Consider the following 18,639-nt stretch of genomic DNA (forward strand, 5'->3'; position numbering starts at 1 on the left):
TAATAATAATTTAAAATAATAATACAATAAACTAAATAATAACAATTATATATTTTATTTTTAAAATAATATGTAACAAACTAAATAATAACAATCATATAGATTTTTTTATAATAACATCGCAACAGATTAAATAGTAATATCATTTTTTCTATTTACCTATTTATATTCGATTAAAATTATTTTATCAATATATTCTAGTTAACACAATTTTAAATTGTATTTAACATTCCACGTATTAAAAAAATAACAACATTTGAACGAGGGTATGTATATAAAAAAAAAATCAAACAATATAATCTTAAATAAAAGAAATATGTATTTATAATTGCATAAATTAGTGAAAGAAGATATTGGAAATATGAAAATAATGGTTTAGAAAAAGGATTTAACAGAAAAAGGAAACACAGGAATAGCGTTACTCCTAATAGTATACGTTGTACTTGGGTCATTCTCGTTCGTAAGCAACTAAGCCCACGGTGTTCCTTTCGCGGATCAGTGACGTGGACGGTCTAGATTCAAAGCCCATCACACTTAGATTCTCCTTCGTATCGTATCCCTATAAAACCCTTTTTCGCTCCATTGTTTCCCTATTCTTCCGCCACCTCCGCGTATAATATTTTCTTTGAATTTTTCATATCAATTATTATCGTAAAGATTTTTCACTATTATCGTTACTGCTGTTTCTCTCTTTCTCTCTCTGTTCTTTCGAAAAACCTGATTGCTTCATACCTCCTCGGATCTGAAGACAACTCTCTGCGATTCCGATCTCACGAAACAGATCCGATACCGTGAAACTTCGGATTTACTTTTAGCACTGCGTTGCGCCTTAAATCTCGAGAGATTTCCAAGGACCCAAATTGAAACCCTAATTTAATCACTTTCTCGTAAAACTTTTCCGCCATTTAGATCGTGCGATTCTTGGCGGTTTGTTTGTTTGTTGTTTGTCTCTGCTTTCTATGGTTTTCGGATCGTTGTTGGATTGTGAGAATTTGGGAAAATTGGAGAAGATGGGGAAGGAGGTTGAGGATGTGGAAGAAGGTGAGATTTCGGATACTGCTTCGGTGGAAGAGATTTCGGAAGCAGATTTCAATAAGCAAGATGTTAAGGTGAATAATAACAATAAGCCCAATGGAAGTGATGCTAGGGTTTGGTCTGTTCGTGATATTTACACAAAGTACCCTACTATTTGCCGGGGATATGCTTCGGGTTTGTATAACCTTGCTTGGGCACAAGCCGTGCAGAACAAGCCTTTGAATGATATTTTTGTGATGGAACTGGACTCTGAGGCCAATGCTAATAGTAACAGCAACAACTCCAATCGACCGTCTTCTGTTTCTGTGAATCCTAAGGAGGTGATGGTTGTGGATGTGGACAGAGAGGAAGGGGAGTTGGAGGAGGGTGAGATTGATGCTGATGCTGACCCTGAAGCAGAGGCAGAGAGTGTTGTGGCTGCTTCTGTTGTTTCTGAGACTGTTTCTGATTCTGAGCAGTTTGGTGTGAAGAAGGGTGTTTCTGATTCCGAGCAGCTTGGTGTGAGGGATGTTCTGGAGGGTGTTACAGTTGCTAATGTGGCGGAGTAAGTGTGGTACTGTTCATGAGTTTTGTTCCTTTTCACTGAATTGTTGACATTGGAGATACATTACAAGTTCGTCAAATTAAATTGATTGTGATTTGTTATTGTAGGTCATTTGCTCAAACTTCCAGTAGGCTGCTGAATGCCCTTCCTCAGGTGTTCTCTAGACCTGCTGATTCTGAGAAGGATGATCTCATTCGATTGTCATTTAATGCAATTGAAGTGGTTTATTCTGTAAGACCTACAATATTAGCTGCATTTGTTGATATCATTCCTTTTTCTAGTGGGAATTTTTTCTTGATTGTTTTATGATTTATTGTAGGTGTTTCGCTCTATGGACTCTTCGGATAAGGAACAGAACAAGAATAGCATTTTAAGGTTTTTTTAAAATACAAGTTGTTAGGTTGTGGTGTGAATTTTTTCAAGGGTCTTCTATCACTAACTTATGTTTCCTTGGCTATAATTTTCATGTCAGGTTGCTTTCATCTGCGAAGGATAAAAAACAGGCTCAATTATTTTCTCCAGAGCATATAAAAGAGGTGACGTTTAATGAAAAATGAAATTTTTATCTTTGTCATAATTTTTAATTTGAAAATTCAAAGATGGGATATAATCTGAAATGCGGTTGTTCCTTCGATCAGATCCAGGACATGATGACTGCAATTGATTCTGTTGGTGCTTTAGGAAGTAACGAGGCTATTTACATGGAGACAGAATTGCAGACCCCTGAGATAAAGTCTCAGGAAAATTCAGCTCTAGAAGTGCAGACCCGTGGTATAAAGATTCAGGAAAATCAAGCAGTAGTAGCTACTGAGTTGGTTTCTTCTATTAAGCCTTTGCATAGTGACATAATTGGTGCATCACGGGCTTTAAAATTTGGACAAAATAGTATTAAAGGTAGAGGGGTTCTGCTCCCTCTGCTAGACCTTCACAAGGATCATGACGCAGACAGTTTACCATCACCAACCCGAGAGGCACCTTCCTGCTTCCCTGTGAATAAATTACTTTCTGTTGGAGAGGTCATGGTTAAATCTGGTTCAGCAGCTGCTAAGATGCAGCCTGGGAAGTTGGAAGTTGACAGTGAAGGTTCTAAATTTCATCTGTATGAAACTGATGCTTTGAAAGCTGTTTCCACATATCAACAGAAGTTTGGTCGAAGTTCCCTTTTTACAAATGATAAACTTCCAAGTCCAACTCCTTCGGGTGACTGTGATGATATGGCTGTTGATACAAACGAGGAAGTCTCTAGTGCATCTACCAGTGGCTTTTTAACAAGCACTAAGCCAACCCTTTTAGATCAGCCACCTGTTTCTGCTACTTCCGTGGATAAGTCCAGACTGCTTGGATTGATTAGTTCTAGAGTTGATGCAGCAGGATCGGGGTCTTTCCCAGTGAAAAGCTCGGCAAAAAGTAGAGATCCTAGGCGTCGACTTATTAATTCTGAAGCAAGTGCTGTGGATAACCAATTCACAGTGACACATAATATGCCTAAAGTGGAATATGCTGGATCAACAATCTCAAGGAAACAAAAGGCCGTCGAGGAGCCTTCTTTTGATTTAACTGTATCAAAAAGACTAAAAAGTTCATTGGAAAATATTGAGCATAATACGAGTGAAGTAAGAACTATAGCTGGAAGTGGAGGTTGGTTGGAAGATATTACTGGGCCTGGAACTCAATTGATAGAGAAGAATCATTTAATAGACAAATTTGCACCTGAACCCAAAAGGACTTTGAATACAGTTAGTAGCTCTGGTTCTGTAAATTTCAATGCAACAAGCATTAGAAATGAGCAGGCACCAATTACAAGTAATAATGTGCCATCTTCCTTGCCTGCTATATTCAAAGATATAGTTGTAAATCCTACCATGTTGCTAAGCTTACTTATGGAGCAAAAAAGATTAGTAGATGCCCAGAATAATTCTGCTGATTCTGCTACAAATATGCTGCACCCAACAAGCTCAAATTCGGCAATGGGAACGGACTCCACTGCTAGTATTGTATCATCAATGGCCACTGGTCTTCAAACTTCTGTTGGAATGCTTCCAGTTTCATCACAATCAACTTCTACGGTAAAATGCTTTAATGAGATTGTTTGTCTTGTCAATTTTTGAATATTCACTTCTATTATCCAATTATATATTTATTTCTTCCTACTGCTTCTAAAGATTAAATTGAATTTTTTAGCATCATGATCCTTGACTATGGATGAGCTTTAGACTAGAAAATTGATTTGAGAATTTGAAACTGAATTAAGTGTCATAAAATCCCCTTCAAGTTCATTGTAGTTTACATTTTTTTCATGCTGTTGACTGAATCAGGCACAACTACAAGATGATTATTCAGGAAAGATTCGCATGAAACCCCGTGATCCAAGGCGCATTCTCCACACTAACAACTCTGTTCAAAAGAGTGGGAACATAGTGAATGAGCTACACAAAGCCATTGTATCCCCAGTGTCTAACATCCTGGTAACTGGGGACAGTGTCAATGCCCAGAAGCTGGAGGGTAGGATGGACACTAAATTAGTACCTACTCAATCAGGTGCCGCACCTGATATTACTCGGCAGTTCACCAGGAATCTGAAAAACATTGCTGATATTATGTCTGTTTCCCAAGAATCATCTACTCACTCTCCTGCAGCTCAAGGTTTTTCTTCTGCATCTGTCCCCCTTAATGTAGACAGAGGGGAGCAAAAATCTGTTCTGTCAAACTCTCAGAACTTGCATGCTGGCACAGGATCAGCTCCTGAAATATGTGCACCGGGTACCTCTCGATCCCAGAGTACATGGGGAGATGTTGAGCATCTTTTTGAAGGTTATGATGAGCAGCAGAAGGCTGCTATTCAGAGAGAGAGGGCAAGGAGGATTGAAGAACAGAATAAAATGTTTGCCGCTCGGAAATTGTGTCTTGTATTGGACCTAGATCACACACTACTTAATTCTGCCAAGGTAATTTGCATGAAGTTAGTTCCTTTGGATTAAAGTTTGTGTTATTGCATGCTAACATTTTCTCAGTTTGTGGAAGTTGATCCTGTGCATGAGGAAATATTGAGAAAAAAAGAAGAACTGGACCGTGAGAAGCCTCACAGACATCTTTTTCGCTTTCCTCATATGGGAATGTGGACTAAACTCAGACCAGGAATCTGGAACTTCTTGGAGAAGGTAACATGAATTCTATTATTTAATTTAGGCATGGTATATTACAAGGGCTTCATTTTGAATTAAAAGATTCACATCTTTCCCCAATGCTTTATAGGCTAGTAAGCTCTACGAGCTACATCTTTACACTATGGGAAACAAACTATATGCAACAGAAATGGCAAAGGTACTTGATCCAAAGGGAGTTCTGTTTGCTGGAAGAGTTATTTCTAGAGGTGATGATACTGATTCAGTTGATGGTGAGGAGAGGGCTCCCAAAAGCAAAGATTTGGAAGGCGTTTTGGGTATGGAATCAGCAGTTGTAATCATAGATGATTCTGTGAGGGTCTGGCCTCATAACAAATTGAACTTGATAGTGGTGGAAAGGTCTGTCTAACATAGGTTTTAAACATATGCAATTCTCTTTTGGTTTTGTATATTGGGTCAATGCTAATTTTTAAGATATTGTAGGTATACGTACTTCCCCTGTAGTAGACGTCAGTTTGGATTGCCTGGTCCTTCCCTTCTTGAGATTGATCACGATGAGAGACCTGAAGCTGGAACTCTGGCTTCCTCTTTGGCAGTGAGTTTTTAATAAAAAAAATTCTCTTAATTTGTGATGGTTTGTTATTCCAGTTGATAATTTCTTCCCTCCCCTCATTAGGTTATTGAGAGACTACATCAAAACTTTTTTTCTTCGCAATCCTTAGAAGAAGTTGATGTCAGAAATATACTAGCGTCAGAGCAGAGAAAAATCTTATCTGGTTGTCGTATAGTATTTAGTAGGGTGTTTCCTGTTGGTGAAGCAAATCCTCACCTTCACCCTTTGTGGCAGACCGCTGAACAATTTGGTGCTGTTTGCACCAACCAGATTGATGACCAAGTTACTCATGTAGTCGCGAATTCCCTGGGGACTGATAAGGTATATTTTTATGTCCTAACTCTCAGTGCGTTATGGTAGTGTGTTGTGTGTCTACAACCATGCATTGTTTTGTTTATCTGTTGTATTAAGCAAGTCAGCAAAATTAGACTCTGCAATGCTATAATTCTTCATAATAGGACCTATGAGGAAATTGAGTGCAAATGAAATTTTGTGGTTTAATTTGCTCAGTACGTGCTACTTAAACTCACTCGTAATAGTCCATGCCATGTTTACATACAATTAATGAAAGGCTATTTTACTTATGTCAGTTAGAAGGCACCCGTTTTTTTTTTTTTTTTTTTTCTGCAGCTACTCTTATTTCTTTTCTTATTCCCATAATCCCACCCGGATCAACATGCTTTAAAATCTTCACTCCTAGTTTTTGTTCATTGAATTTGAAGCCCTCCTAACTGCTACTTGTTTTTTTTTTTTCCTTTTTACTTGAGCAGGTGAATTGGGCTCTTTCCACTGGAAGATTTGTTGTCCATCCTGGCTGGTGAGTATGTCAGAATTTACATTTATGCTAGTCCTTCTGTCTTTTGTAGTTCTTGAATTTGACATGTGCTGCTTCTTTCCCCTTCCCTTGTAAAAAAACAGGGTGGAAGCATCAGCATTGCTATACAGGAGGGCGAATGAGCAAGATTTTGCCATTAAACCATAAAAAAGAAACCGACCTAATTCTCTTTCATTAACTAAAAATGTGATAACGTAAATCAAGAATCACATGATTTTGGGGGTGAAACCATTAGATCAGAACTGGTCAGGAGAGATTGTTTTAATTCATGATGACCGTGTCCAAGGAGATGGTGGTTGGTGAGTGTATGTAATTTTATTAAGATGACTGGCCAGTTGTTGAGGAGTTGAATGGAGGACAGTGATTCATGGGACATAAGGGATTGGTGCTGCAGGCTTGACAGAATTGGTTGTCTGGCTTAGGGACTAGGTGAGTGATGCTTTGTGGGGTGGCCTTTGTGAGTAGTTCCACCAGAAAATTTTGCCTGAGATGATGGTATTGAGTGTGAAATTTATTTGTTGCTGACAGAAAGATAGTTAAATACCTCAGTCTCAAGAGAGTTAAATGTGGAGGAACTCAGGCTGAGGTAGGGAGGCATAAGGAGGAGATGATGTTAGATGAGTTGAGTCGTTTTGGAAATAGATTCATGGCCGAGCAAAATGAATTTCTGATAACTGAATTTTTATATCAATGCGTCACTGTAAAAGCATTTGAAGGGATTAAAGTAAACCACACCATTCACTACTCCCTTCCCCAAAACAACAAAAGCTTTGCAGGGGGAAGGGGACAAAGGGTAGAAAATGAAAGGAAACATTTAGAAGTCTTGCAATGATTTTTAGTCTAAAGCTATTGGTTGCTATTGCCTTCAATTTATGCGGATTGGAAAATTTTGAAAATTTTGTTAAAATTCTAATCCAACATTTAATTTAAAGCCCTTGGGGCCAGAATAGTAAAAGGATAAAATTCGTTATCTGTATATATACCTTAATAATAAAGATACAGATTCTTGTGCAGTACTGAAACAGGACCACCAAATTGTACCCTATTCTAAGAGTCATGTTGTCGTGCTTGTTCATTTTTGGCAACATTATTGATCCCTTGTTTGCTCTTGGTCGCACCTCATTAAAACTCATTAATTTTTTTTTTTATATATTAACGTTATATTGCTGTCTTACATTTTTTCTCATTCTTTTATACAATCTTAACAAATCATAACAGCCCCTAGTGTTTGAAGATGTGTTATATTTTTACGCAATTAACATAAAAATAAATGGGTCCTTTATAGGACTACACTTCTAAGAAAAGTGTCATGCCACTCTATTTTCCTGCACATATTTTAAATTTTTAATAAGTAATAGTAAGAGAAGAAAATAAAGAAAGTGTTTTATTTTTTATAAATTAAATTAATCTATGTTATAAATTATTCCTTTTAAATTTAAAAGGATCAAGTTAGTCTAATATTTTTTTTTATCAACTTTATTTCATGGAAATATTTCAAGAAACTAAACATATTGTATTTCATTGGTCAAATCTCATCAAAAAAAGTTAATTGACACATAGATATGGTACCAGTTAATTACTGAGGCTGTAATTTTTCTTGATCCAATAAAAAAAGACATTGAGTCAATTTAAATTTTTTTTTTATAAATTTTAACATATTAAACTGCTGTTACGACTTTGTGCCTTCAATTTGAGAGTTAGATTTGGACTGACTGAAATGGATGGTGCATGAGACAAAATTTGGACTCAGTACACATTACAGATTTGGGCAATTACTTTCCGCGCCTAACCAAATTTGAATCAAATTTCAAACTGCAGCCCATTTTTTTTATATGAAATAACAAAAATGTCCTTAAAGAAAAGTGGCTTGAATAAAAGTACATTCTAGATTTTGTTTCTGGAATATGTTTTCAAATTTCATTTTTTGGAATCCATTTTTTTATTCAAAAATGATCTGGAATAAGATTTTAGTTTTCAAATTTTATTTTCATACCACAACAATTCATTTCAGATTTATTTTTTCAGATGTATATTCTTTAATTTTGGAATTTCAAAAGTTGATTAGGTGCAGGAAACAATTATCATCTACACATAATTGTTTTTCAAGTTCAGACTTGTACAAGCCCAACAATGTTATGTTCACAAAACAACCAATTAAACAGTGTCTAGCAGGCAGAGGGAGATGAGTTAGATGTGCGAGTATATAATAAACATAGTAAAATATATTAATAATCATAATAAAATAACACTTGAGATGGTAAAAAAAATTTATATACACATAATTATGATTTAAAAAAAAGATTGCTTGATTTATATACACATCAGTAAGTTTTTTTTATTTTTTAAAGTACAATTTATACCTTAAAAGAACTAACACAGGTAAGAAGACATAGTTTAGTACGAAGGTGATGTTTACCACTCATATGATCAAATTTGGACATATAGACTGTCCAATCATGATCTTTACTGATAATGATATATATTTTTAGTTGTAAAAAGTATATTTGAGGTATTAAAATTGTAATTTTTTAAATTTGAGGAGTAAAAATGATTTTTTTTAATTATATGGACAAACCAAATTTTATTTCAAATTCAAAAAATAAAATTAAACCTTGAAAAATGAAGTTTGAGTTGAGGAATATTCCAAGGTAGTAGGGCAAAAAGAATAGAAAGAAAAAGAAAGTTGTATGTAGATGAGGATAGAGTTAGTGCATTTGAATAAATGAATATTTTATAGTGACCTCTGTCACAGACCACACACCCTTCTTGGTGTTACAAACCCAAAAGCCCTACTTTGGTTTGTTTGTTAGAGTAGAAAGCTGCTTACTGTAAAAAAAGAGAGAGAAAGGAGAAACACTCTTCACACACTTCCATTCTAAAGGTGATTTTGACCTCATTCTCTTCTCTGTCTTATCCAACACACTCACTTTTTCATGTAACTCCTATTCTCTAATAGTATTCTTAACTTCAAAAACATATATTTTTTTAATCAGCATTTCAAAAACATGTTAAACTAGTGATTGATTTGAATTTAGTAGACATTATGATTAACCAAGGATAATGATGATCATCATTTCAGAAGCAAAGATCATGAAAGGGCAAGAGGTTGGATGTATGTATATGGCTCCCTTTGTGCTCCATCATAATTATTGCACCTCAAATCATCATAACCCATTATGATCCACCACTCTTCTTAATCAGTGACATATTTTACACCACTTAATTATTTTCAACACATTCTTTCTTATTAATCTAACTTTATCAAAACTCTTTTATTGAACAAGTAAAATAGATGTTTTCTAAGTTTTAACCATCTTTTTCTTTCGAAAGAAATTTAATTTTTTTAAGTATCTCTACTTCATTAATCGATCGATGATATCACCGATAATTTGTTTGAGATTATATCTCGATTAAAATAAAGATATTTCATAATATATAAGTGAGTGTAAATTTTATTTTATAAGTCAGTTTTATAAAATTGAGTTAGACTTTAAGTTCACTTCTTAATATGGTATAAGAGTTATTTAGAGTCTATTCTAGCGAGAGTTTGCTGATCATCAGACCACCAATTATCGGACCACTCATAAATATACATACAAGTTGATACATCAACTAAAATAAAGATATTTTATAGTATACAAATGAGTGCAAACCTCATTTTATAAGATTGAGTTAGACTTTAAGTTCACTTTTTAATATGGTATAAAAATTATTTAAAATCTATTTTAACAAGAGTTTCTTACCTTTATCAGACTATCTATAAATATACATATAAATTGACAGTTTGAACGTGATTTTTTTTTATAAAATTAGGTTAGAAAGTTGTTCTAGAGAGTAAGTTTAAATGGGCCAACAAGAGAAAAGGTAAAAAGAGCAAGCAGGCATTGAGGTTGAAGAAGTGTTTGAAGGGTAAAAATGCAGGAGATGGCATGGAAACATGGGATTTTGATTTAAAATATGGTAGATGCAGCAGTAGTTGGTTAAAAAGAAAGAAAGAGATGATCACAGAGAGAAGAATATTGTGTTGAGAAGCTTTTAGCAACAAGGTAAGTGGTAATCATGAGTACCAACCAATGTGATCACCATATATTATATTCAACTGCATCATCACTTCCATGCCCACACACAAAGACAACACAAAGAAGGTGCAATTTCCAATCTTCCTTTTATTTTTTCTGTTATCATAAGTTTCCTCCTTTTACAAAACTTCACTTCTTATTTCTTGGGAAGCATATAATAAGGTATAATAAATTAGATACAATACTATTTTATTAGTAGAACCCTAATAGTATACACAAATATTATTACCTATTGAACATGTTAAGTATTTTACTTTATTGAAGTTAAAAAGAAAATTCGAAGCAAGAAGAGTTAACTTACTTTCTACAATTAAAAATTTGCATTATGGGTGTTTGTAGGTCTAGATGTTTAGGATCTAATTCATTTTCAAATTTTGATAAGATATTCTTTTGACCTAAATTTGACTCAATTAAAATTTCACAACAGAAGAAAAATTAAGTCAATATTCTGTATTAGGAATTTTGACATTTGATCGAAATATTTTCTGCTTACAACTGTAATTAATTTACATTTATAACATATATTTAAAAATAAATCATAGTCTTACATATATTTAGTGACATTGTGGAAAATTTTATAATATCATTTAATCACATGTAATAGATTGTGATTATGTAAATTATTTTTCACTTGTCATTGCAGTCCTTTTTTTCTCTTTTGTCTTGTCTCTTCTTTTATTTCACATTATTATTTTCTCTCTTTTTCTTTCATTTTAGTGTACCTTAAAATGGGTGAGAACATGGAATATTGGAAGCTGTGACATGCTACTTCAATAACAAAGGAGCTTTATTCTTGGTTTCACATTCTTGCCACATTTCCCAACCATGGAACATTTCTTAATTGTTTTTAGAGCTTAATTATTTAAAGTTTTTAATTAGTGTTCTTAATAAAAGTCAATATTTTAGATAAATCAATGTATAACACGATTTATCTAATTAATCTGGTGTTTTACTTAATTTTTTGTATTAATATTTGGTTTTTGACAATTTTAGTTTTGAAGTATTTGTTTGATACACGTTTTGAGGGTAGGTTATGATGATTTTTACCAAATTATCTTTATTTATGTAAATGAGTTGGATGATTTCTGAAATAATTTTTTTTATATATTGTTTTATCGTGGATAAAAAATATATGAGTGTCTTTAATGATGTCTTAACCATATAAGACCCAGTAATCTTCTTAGTAATTTTATCCTTCGTTTCATCTTAAAGTTCAAACGAATTACTTTTATTGTTTCACTGTGTTCAAGAAACATTTTTCTTGTTCTTTTTGCTTTCTCTTTGAAAACTTTGTTTTCTCTTTTTAAAGGCTTGCCAAAGAATAAGATTATTCCTGTGCGTTGCCTGTTATGTTATTCAGTTTACTATATATAATCATTTAGATTTTGCCTTGAAGATTCCACAGAATCTTCGTTCATAACTTTTCCAAACAAAGTAACCTAAGGAGAGAGAGAGTAATATATTCTCACTCATTTTACAGCATAATCTACTCTTTCTTTTAACTTTGCTGTTCTAAAAATGTTTACTAAAACAAGAAAAAGATATGAAGAAAATGAAGAACAAGTAAAGGGATCCATTATATGTGAAGATATTTAAGTTTTAAGGAAAATAATGAATAATATTTATCTTTCTAATACTGTTGATTATTTAGAATAAGATTATGGACTAGTTTTGATGTAATGAAAGATCTTACGTATAGTATATTCACACACTACCTATTTATTTAATATTATATTTAAAATATATAATTCAGATGCTAAATCAATTAGAAATCATTATTATAAAATTCATTTATATCTCATGATAATTATTTAATTATTTAATGGAAACATCTCGACCAGTAATGCGACTTGTAGAAGACTCCTACCTATACCTATCTAACCAGATCTATAAATAGATGATGATTATCTCAGAAAAAAGACACTAAACTGTATTTTATATTCTTACTTTTAGTTTCTTGTTAAAAATGTATCATCATCTTTGTGTTTTTATTAATTTGATCATCGTCAGAAATTCTTTTACAATCTTACAAGTAAATTTCTCATTCTCATTAAATATCAACCTGAAAACTCATTTTTCAAAGAAGAAACATTCTTCACCGAATTACACTCCCTTCCAATCATATATAAAAATGAAAGTAAACTTACTACTAATCACGGTTGATTTGTGATAGATAATGTGAGAAGAAGAGAAAAGCAAAGATTCCATGAAAAGTATGGAAGAATGTGACTCTTCATTCTCAGTTGTTACTTCTGTTTGTGTGATAGACAGGTGAAACAAAAGCAAACTCTGAGATTGTGCAGCTACCACATTTAGATTCAGATCATCTTTGTGTTCTCCTTCAAACCCTTCAATCATCACCTTTCACGTGTGGTGCAGAGTCAAATGAATTTGCAGCATTCTCATATCTTTTCATTTCATTTCAATCTATCTAATGTAGTAAGTACTGTGTCGCACTTTTCCCTCCATGTTGGAGATTCATACCCTTTTCTTTCATTTCTCTTTCTCTTCCTTCTATTCACTTCTATATCATACTAATTATCCTAATATATATTTGTAGTTTTCATGAGTTGATGATGGGACTAAGCATGCTCTGGTGGGTACCACTACTGAATATTCGCTAGGTATTTGTGGATCCCACTGATGCCTTTTATTTATTTATTTATTTTATAATAAATTATTTAAAAATAAGTCTTTCAAATATAAGTTTTGATAAAAATAATTAATTTTGCAATACAATTCAAATAAAATTACACCTCCAACATCCATTATAATAAATATAAAGGAATACAAACTTCAACTTATAAATTTCTTAAAAGTTAGTTGATTGAACTTTGTCACTATAAATACATTCTTTTATTCGCAATAAAAAATTAATAAATAGAATCACTTTAGGATGGTTTAACCCTTATAAAATTATGAAATTAAAATATATTTTCTTTATCACTGCACTCCACAAAGGCAAAAAATCCAACACTTAACAAAAGATGTCAAATCATTAAAAGAAACCAACGCACTAACCCAACTTGACATTACATAGACCAACAGGTTCACACTTCTCACAAACAAAACAAAGATCACCAAAGCAAAAAATCTTACCCAACCTCACCAAAACCAACACACCGCCCCTCCAAACCGCCCAACAAAAAAATTACAGACAATTTATAATGAATTCATACAAATAAGGGGGCAAATAGGGATTGTGTCGGTTGACCATGTTGTCCCAACAACTCACTTCTTGCATTTTAATTTGCTAAATAGTTTGGAATTGTGTTTGGATTGCTGTAGTTAGTGAATTATGGAAACACAGGAATAAACATATTTTCCAAGGAGGGGTGATCAATTGGCACAGGCTTGGTCTTGGAAACTTCTAAAACGGTTTCCCTACTAGTTTTACCTACTCTGAGTGGTGCATTGATCATAGGGCTTGTATGTTGGGTTGTTTGTTGTTTTAAGCTTCTGGTGTTCTTTTTGCTCATTGTTGTTGTATTGGGTTTGGTTTTGAATTTGTACAGGTTAATTTTGAAGTACAGATTTTATAGTGGTAAATTTGTTTGTCTATGTAGGAGTGAGAATTTTATAAGTTACCCCATCATTAATAAATAAGATATTAAAACATTTTTTAATCAATGTATATAAAGTTCTATAATAAATTGATAAATCATTGTAGATTTAAGAAACATTGATGCTTTATTTATTTTAATTTATTACTCATATTGAATTCACTTATTTAATTGAATTAACTTGTTTCAAAATTAAAAACCTTTCCATCTAAAATTTTATTTAGAGCTTTTTATCAAGATACCATTTTTCTAATAAAATTCTTTAAAAATACAAATATTTAAAAAATAAATAGAAAAAAAAACGCATTTAATAATTCTTGAAAATGCATGGCTCTAGTCCCCACCCACTCCAAGGAAGAGACATTGTAGCGGAGGTCAATGATGAAGATCCATAACATCATTTCATTTAATCATCATAAAAAAATTGATGAAGGAAACGTGTTTGAAAAAATGCAAAAGTGAAAGCTGGAAATAAACAGTGAGTAACAATAATAAAACAACTCAAATTGTCACACACGTGCATTTACACAGTGATCCAAATGACCACATCGCATTTCACTCCACACTTCACTGTACTTTCACTCCCTCGCCAATTTCCAACCCCAAATCTTCACATGATAAAAAATATTCAAAAAGAAAAACGTTCCCACTTTTATATACAATACAGCACCGCTTACAACAATAACAACAACAAGCTGCTAAGCTTTTTTGTGTGTTGTGCAACTGAGAGTGAAAGTGAGGAAGCAGAAGCCAAATCATGTGTTCTCTTCTTAGGAGTTCCATTGCTATGTGTGTGGCACTCCAACTCCTTCAGCTTGGCATTGTGCACCCTTCAGCCTCTCATCTTAGGATCACTCACTTGCCGGGTCAACCCCAAGTTGAGTTTCAGCAGTTTTCAGGTTATGTAACTGTGGATGACAGAAACCAGCAAGCACTCTTTTTCTACTTTGCTGAAGCTGAAAAAGATGCAGCTTCCAAGCCCCTTGTTCTGTGGCTCAATGGAGGTGCTCCTCACTCCTTGTTTCTTGTGAATAGAAGTTTTCAATCAGATAAGATTTTTTTTTTTGAAATTTGGAAACTTATGCTTTGTGTTGTTGTTGCATCATGTTGGTTTGAAGGGCCTGGTTGTTCTTCTCTTGGAGTTGGTGCATTTTCAGAGAATGGACCATTTAGGCCCAAAGGTGAAGCCTTGGTTAGGAATCAATTCAGCTGGAACAGAGGTACCTACCTATCTTCATGAACCAACTTTTTCCTACACATTTGTGTTTTTCTCTATTAATTGGGAACTTTCACTTTTAGCCTAAGTGCATAACTATGACATGTTAATTAACATTGTGCACCTGAGTTGCAGAAGCTAATATGCTGTATTTGGAAACTCCAATTGGAGTTGGATTCTCTTACTCAACTGATACTTCTTCTTATGAGGGTGTGAATGACGAAATTACAGGCAAGTTAAATGTACACCTTTCTATTTGATGGGAGAAGATGGGAAAATAAAAAATAATTCTCTCTGTCTATTATGTATATGTAGATACAAAATGTACATTGAGAATTAAAATTTTTCGATGCCATTATTTTATTTTTTTATCTACATTAAAGACAGACATTAAAGACAGAGAATTAGTTCTGATTTTCCCAACACTATTTAACATCAATTTTTTTCTTGTCCCCTGCAAAATAATTTTCAATGTTATTGTTTGAATGGTAATTGGTAAAGAACCATTAGATGTAGCATTTTCACAGGCTAAAGAAAGGATTTACTCAAGGAAGAACCGAGTCAACTTTATTTGTCTTCATTTTCCCCTTCTTAGTTCTCACTATCTCCCTTTTGCTTTTCTTGTTTGTTATCTTTACCTTTCACAAAATTCTGTCTCTTTTTCCCAAAGTTTGCTTATTAACATATTGTTATTTCACAAGCTGCTATTTTACTTTACAGTTATGCCTTGTCCACTGACTAGATATAGTGTTGTTTTTCTTTTCAAAATTGACAGATATGCTCCTTTAAGGATTGCCTTGATTTTCTGACACTGGTTGCCTTTCTCTTTATTATAGCCAGGGATAACTTGGTGTTCTTGAAAAACTGGTTTATAAAGTTCCCAGAATACAGAAACAGAAGTTTATTCATAGTAGGAGAAAGCTATGCTGGTAACCCTTCTATCTGTTATGTCTTTCGTGTATTCTGAAGCAAGCATTAGCTAAACTATGCATGTATTTATACATTTTTCAATTTATCATTAGGCCATTATGTTCCTCAACTGGCTGAGCTTATGCTCCAATTCAACAAAAAGGAGAAGTTGTTCAATCTAAAAGGCATTGCTGTGAGTTATGGCACAAACTTCCAATTATTCTTCTTTTCTTATGCCTGCCACTTGTCAGCTTTATTTTATTCTTCTGGTATCTGTAAATATTTTGTGAAAACTAGAAAACAATAAAGTTCAGCTAAAGATTTATCAGTTTTTCATTTTGACTAAGCTGTTTAGGCATCTGAAGCTTGTTTCTTTTACTGCAGCTTGGTAATCCAGTTCTAGAATTTGCAACAGATTTCAATTCCAGAGCTGAGTTCTTCTGGTCACATGGGTTAATTTCAGATACAACTTACAAAGTGTTCACTTCTGTTTGTAACTATTCAAGATATGTGAGGGAATACTACAATGGTGCTGTTTCTCCTGTCTGTTCAAGTGTGATGAGCCAAGTTAGTACAGAAACAAGTAGATTTGTGGACAAGTATGATGTGACCCTTGATGTTTGTTTATCTTCAGTGTTTTCACAAACCAAAGTCCTCAATCCCCAGGTGATTTTATCTCATAATCTTTAGTTCCATTTGTCACCAACAAACTTGACTTGATTTTCTATCCAACTTGAATCAAAGTACTGAGGACATGAAAATATGGTCTTGTTTTTGTTGTCGAACAGCAAGTCACTGAAACTATAGATGTATGTGTGGAAGATGAAACAGTCAATTATCTGAACAGGAAAGATGTGCAATCAGCTTTGCATGCACGTCTTGTTGGAGTTCAACGATGGTCTGCTTGCAGCAAGTAATCCCTCTCTTGCCTTCATTATTTATAGTGTTTTTTTTAGAACCCTGGATAGGATAACATGTTCACAAACCAATCTAGTTAAACATTAGTGTTCTGCCTTGCCTCTCTTCATGAACATGTTTTCGAGTGTTACTTTCTAGAGTATTGGACAGAAATTTTCCTTTATATTTTGTCTTCAAAAATTCATCTCTACCTTTCTTTCCCAGCAGCTTTGTCTCTTGTTGGTGTAATATGAATCTTATGTTATATGCTTATCAGTGTCCTGGATTATGAGCTGCGTGATTTGGAGATACCAACAATCACTGTTGTGGGGAAGCTAGTACAGGAGGGAATACCAGTACTGGTTTACAGGTACATGTTTGTGTGCTTGCTTATGAAGTGAATTCTGTTCTAGATCAAATTGGAATTTAGCATGACCTTAATCATTAATTAGAGTGTGTATGATTGGCTTTGAGAGTGAATTGATAACTCTTGTTATGCAGTGGTGATCAAGATTCAGTAATCCCTCTAACTGGAAGTAGAACATTAGTACATAAATTGGCCAAAAAACTAGGATTGAAGACCACTGTGCCATACAGGGTGTGGTTTGAGAAGCAGCAGGTGAACCTTATTCCACTGAGTTTTGCTGGGATTTCAATTCAATCCATCATTAATTATAGTAATTAACTAAAGTTAAGCACATCATAACTTCTAATTGATGGACATGCAATCTTTTCACAAACTATATATAGAAATTAAATTCAACTTGCTTGTTCATACAATTTGTAGTTGAATTTTTGTTGTGCCTATGAAATATTTTCAGGTGGGTGGGTGGACTCAAGTTTATGGTGACATCCTTTCATTTGCCACCATCAGGGGAGCATCTCATGAGGCTCCATTTTCACAGCCTGAGAGGGCACTTGTTCTCTTTAAGTCCTTCTTAGAAGGAAGACCAATGCCACAAGAGTTTTGATAAAATGTGTTGGGGTTTTTGTAAAATGAGATTGTTGTATTGTAGTTTGTTTGGTTTCACTGTTGATCAAGGGTGTCAATTTGGAGTGTAGAAAATTTTGTAAAGTGTTCAAGTAAGAAGGGAATTTGTTTTTGTTTTCTGCATCACTGTGTCTTCTTGTTTATAAGCTGCATTATGTAAACTGAAGATTATGTTTACTTTATATTCCTTAAAAACAAATATTCACTTGCAACTGAAGATTAATTGACCTATGAATGATGAAAAAGACAATGAATTGACCTATAATACCTAACTTTGAGTGCACCACTTTAGAAGGGCATTTGGTGATTTGTTTCAACTTGTGTTATTTTTGGAGATTCATTTTGAAACATGGTTTGACATTACTCATTAGTTTCCATAAGAAAATAACATGTTATCTCTATCTCATTGGCCTAGCTCCTACTACACATTTATACACAAAGCATTCCTTATATTTCCTTCCAAGAAAAATAATTCAAATTTCTTACACTCACTTTTTTTTATAAATTTATCCTTTAGATGTAAAGAATAGTTAGTGATAAAATATATTAATATATTATGAATAAAACTATTTTGAGTTTTAAATTGTGTACAAAAAAGAAGAGAAATGTTTTATTACTTTTGTGTTTATAGATAAAATATATATTACAAAAGTACATGATTTTACAATCATTCAATCTAATAGTATCAAAAATTAATATATAGAAAAAAGTTATAAGCCTCTATGTAAATTATAATCATTTTTAATAAAAATACAATGTTAAAATTAAATTATTGCTTAAAAATAATCTTAATATATATAATTATTTTATTTATATTAAATAAAAAATATATTGA

At 33.2% G+C, this 18,639-nt stretch overlaps 2 protein-coding genes across 4 annotated transcripts; both read left to right on the top strand.

Moving 5' to 3' along the window:
- The first annotated feature begins 592 nt into the window (after positions 1-592).
- Positions 593-7,165, top strand: LOC137823811 (RNA polymerase II C-terminal domain phosphatase-like 3). 2 transcript variants are annotated; one of them, XM_068629089.1, is made up of 12 exons: positions 593-1,579; positions 1,687-1,810; positions 1,899-1,954; positions 2,052-2,115; positions 2,218-3,645; positions 3,895-4,524; positions 4,591-4,737; positions 4,832-5,100; positions 5,185-5,296; positions 5,378-5,635; positions 6,085-6,131; positions 6,233-7,165. In XM_068629089.1, the coding sequence occupies exons 1-12, from the start codon at positions 960-962 to the stop codon at positions 6,294-6,296; spliced, it is 3,819 nt and encodes a 1,272-aa protein (XP_068485190.1). In that variant the 5' UTR covers positions 593-959; the 3' UTR covers positions 6,297-7,165. The 2 variants fall into 2 exon arrangements, with proteins under 2 accessions (XP_068485190.1, XP_068485191.1); XM_068629090.1 differs by having other exon boundaries at positions 646-1,588.
- Positions 7,166-14,318: 7,153 nt separating this feature from the next.
- LOC137826454 (serine carboxypeptidase-like 45) lies at positions 14,319-17,927 on the top strand. Of its 2 annotated transcripts, none has more exons than XM_068632423.1 (10): positions 14,319-14,795; positions 14,910-15,011; positions 15,143-15,238; positions 15,844-15,936; positions 16,030-16,109; positions 16,301-16,582; positions 16,705-16,829; positions 17,091-17,183; positions 17,315-17,432; positions 17,635-17,927. In XM_068632423.1, exons 1-10 carry the CDS (start codon positions 14,549-14,551, stop codon positions 17,782-17,784), a joined length of 1,386 nt encoding a protein of 461 aa, XP_068488524.1. In that variant the 5' UTR covers positions 14,319-14,548; the 3' UTR covers positions 17,785-17,927. The 2 variants fall into 2 exon arrangements, with proteins under 2 accessions (XP_068488524.1, XP_068488523.1); XM_068632422.1 differs by having other exon boundaries at positions 14,442-14,795; positions 15,143-15,242; positions 15,848-15,936.
- The last annotated feature ends 712 nt before the right edge of the window (positions 17,928-18,639 follow it).

Source organism: Phaseolus vulgaris, chromosome 8 (assembly GCF_000499845.2).
Source record: "Phaseolus vulgaris cultivar G19833 chromosome 8, P. vulgaris v2.0, whole genome shotgun sequence".
Lineage (NCBI taxonomy): Eukaryota > Viridiplantae > Streptophyta > Magnoliopsida > Fabales > Fabaceae > Phaseolus > Phaseolus vulgaris.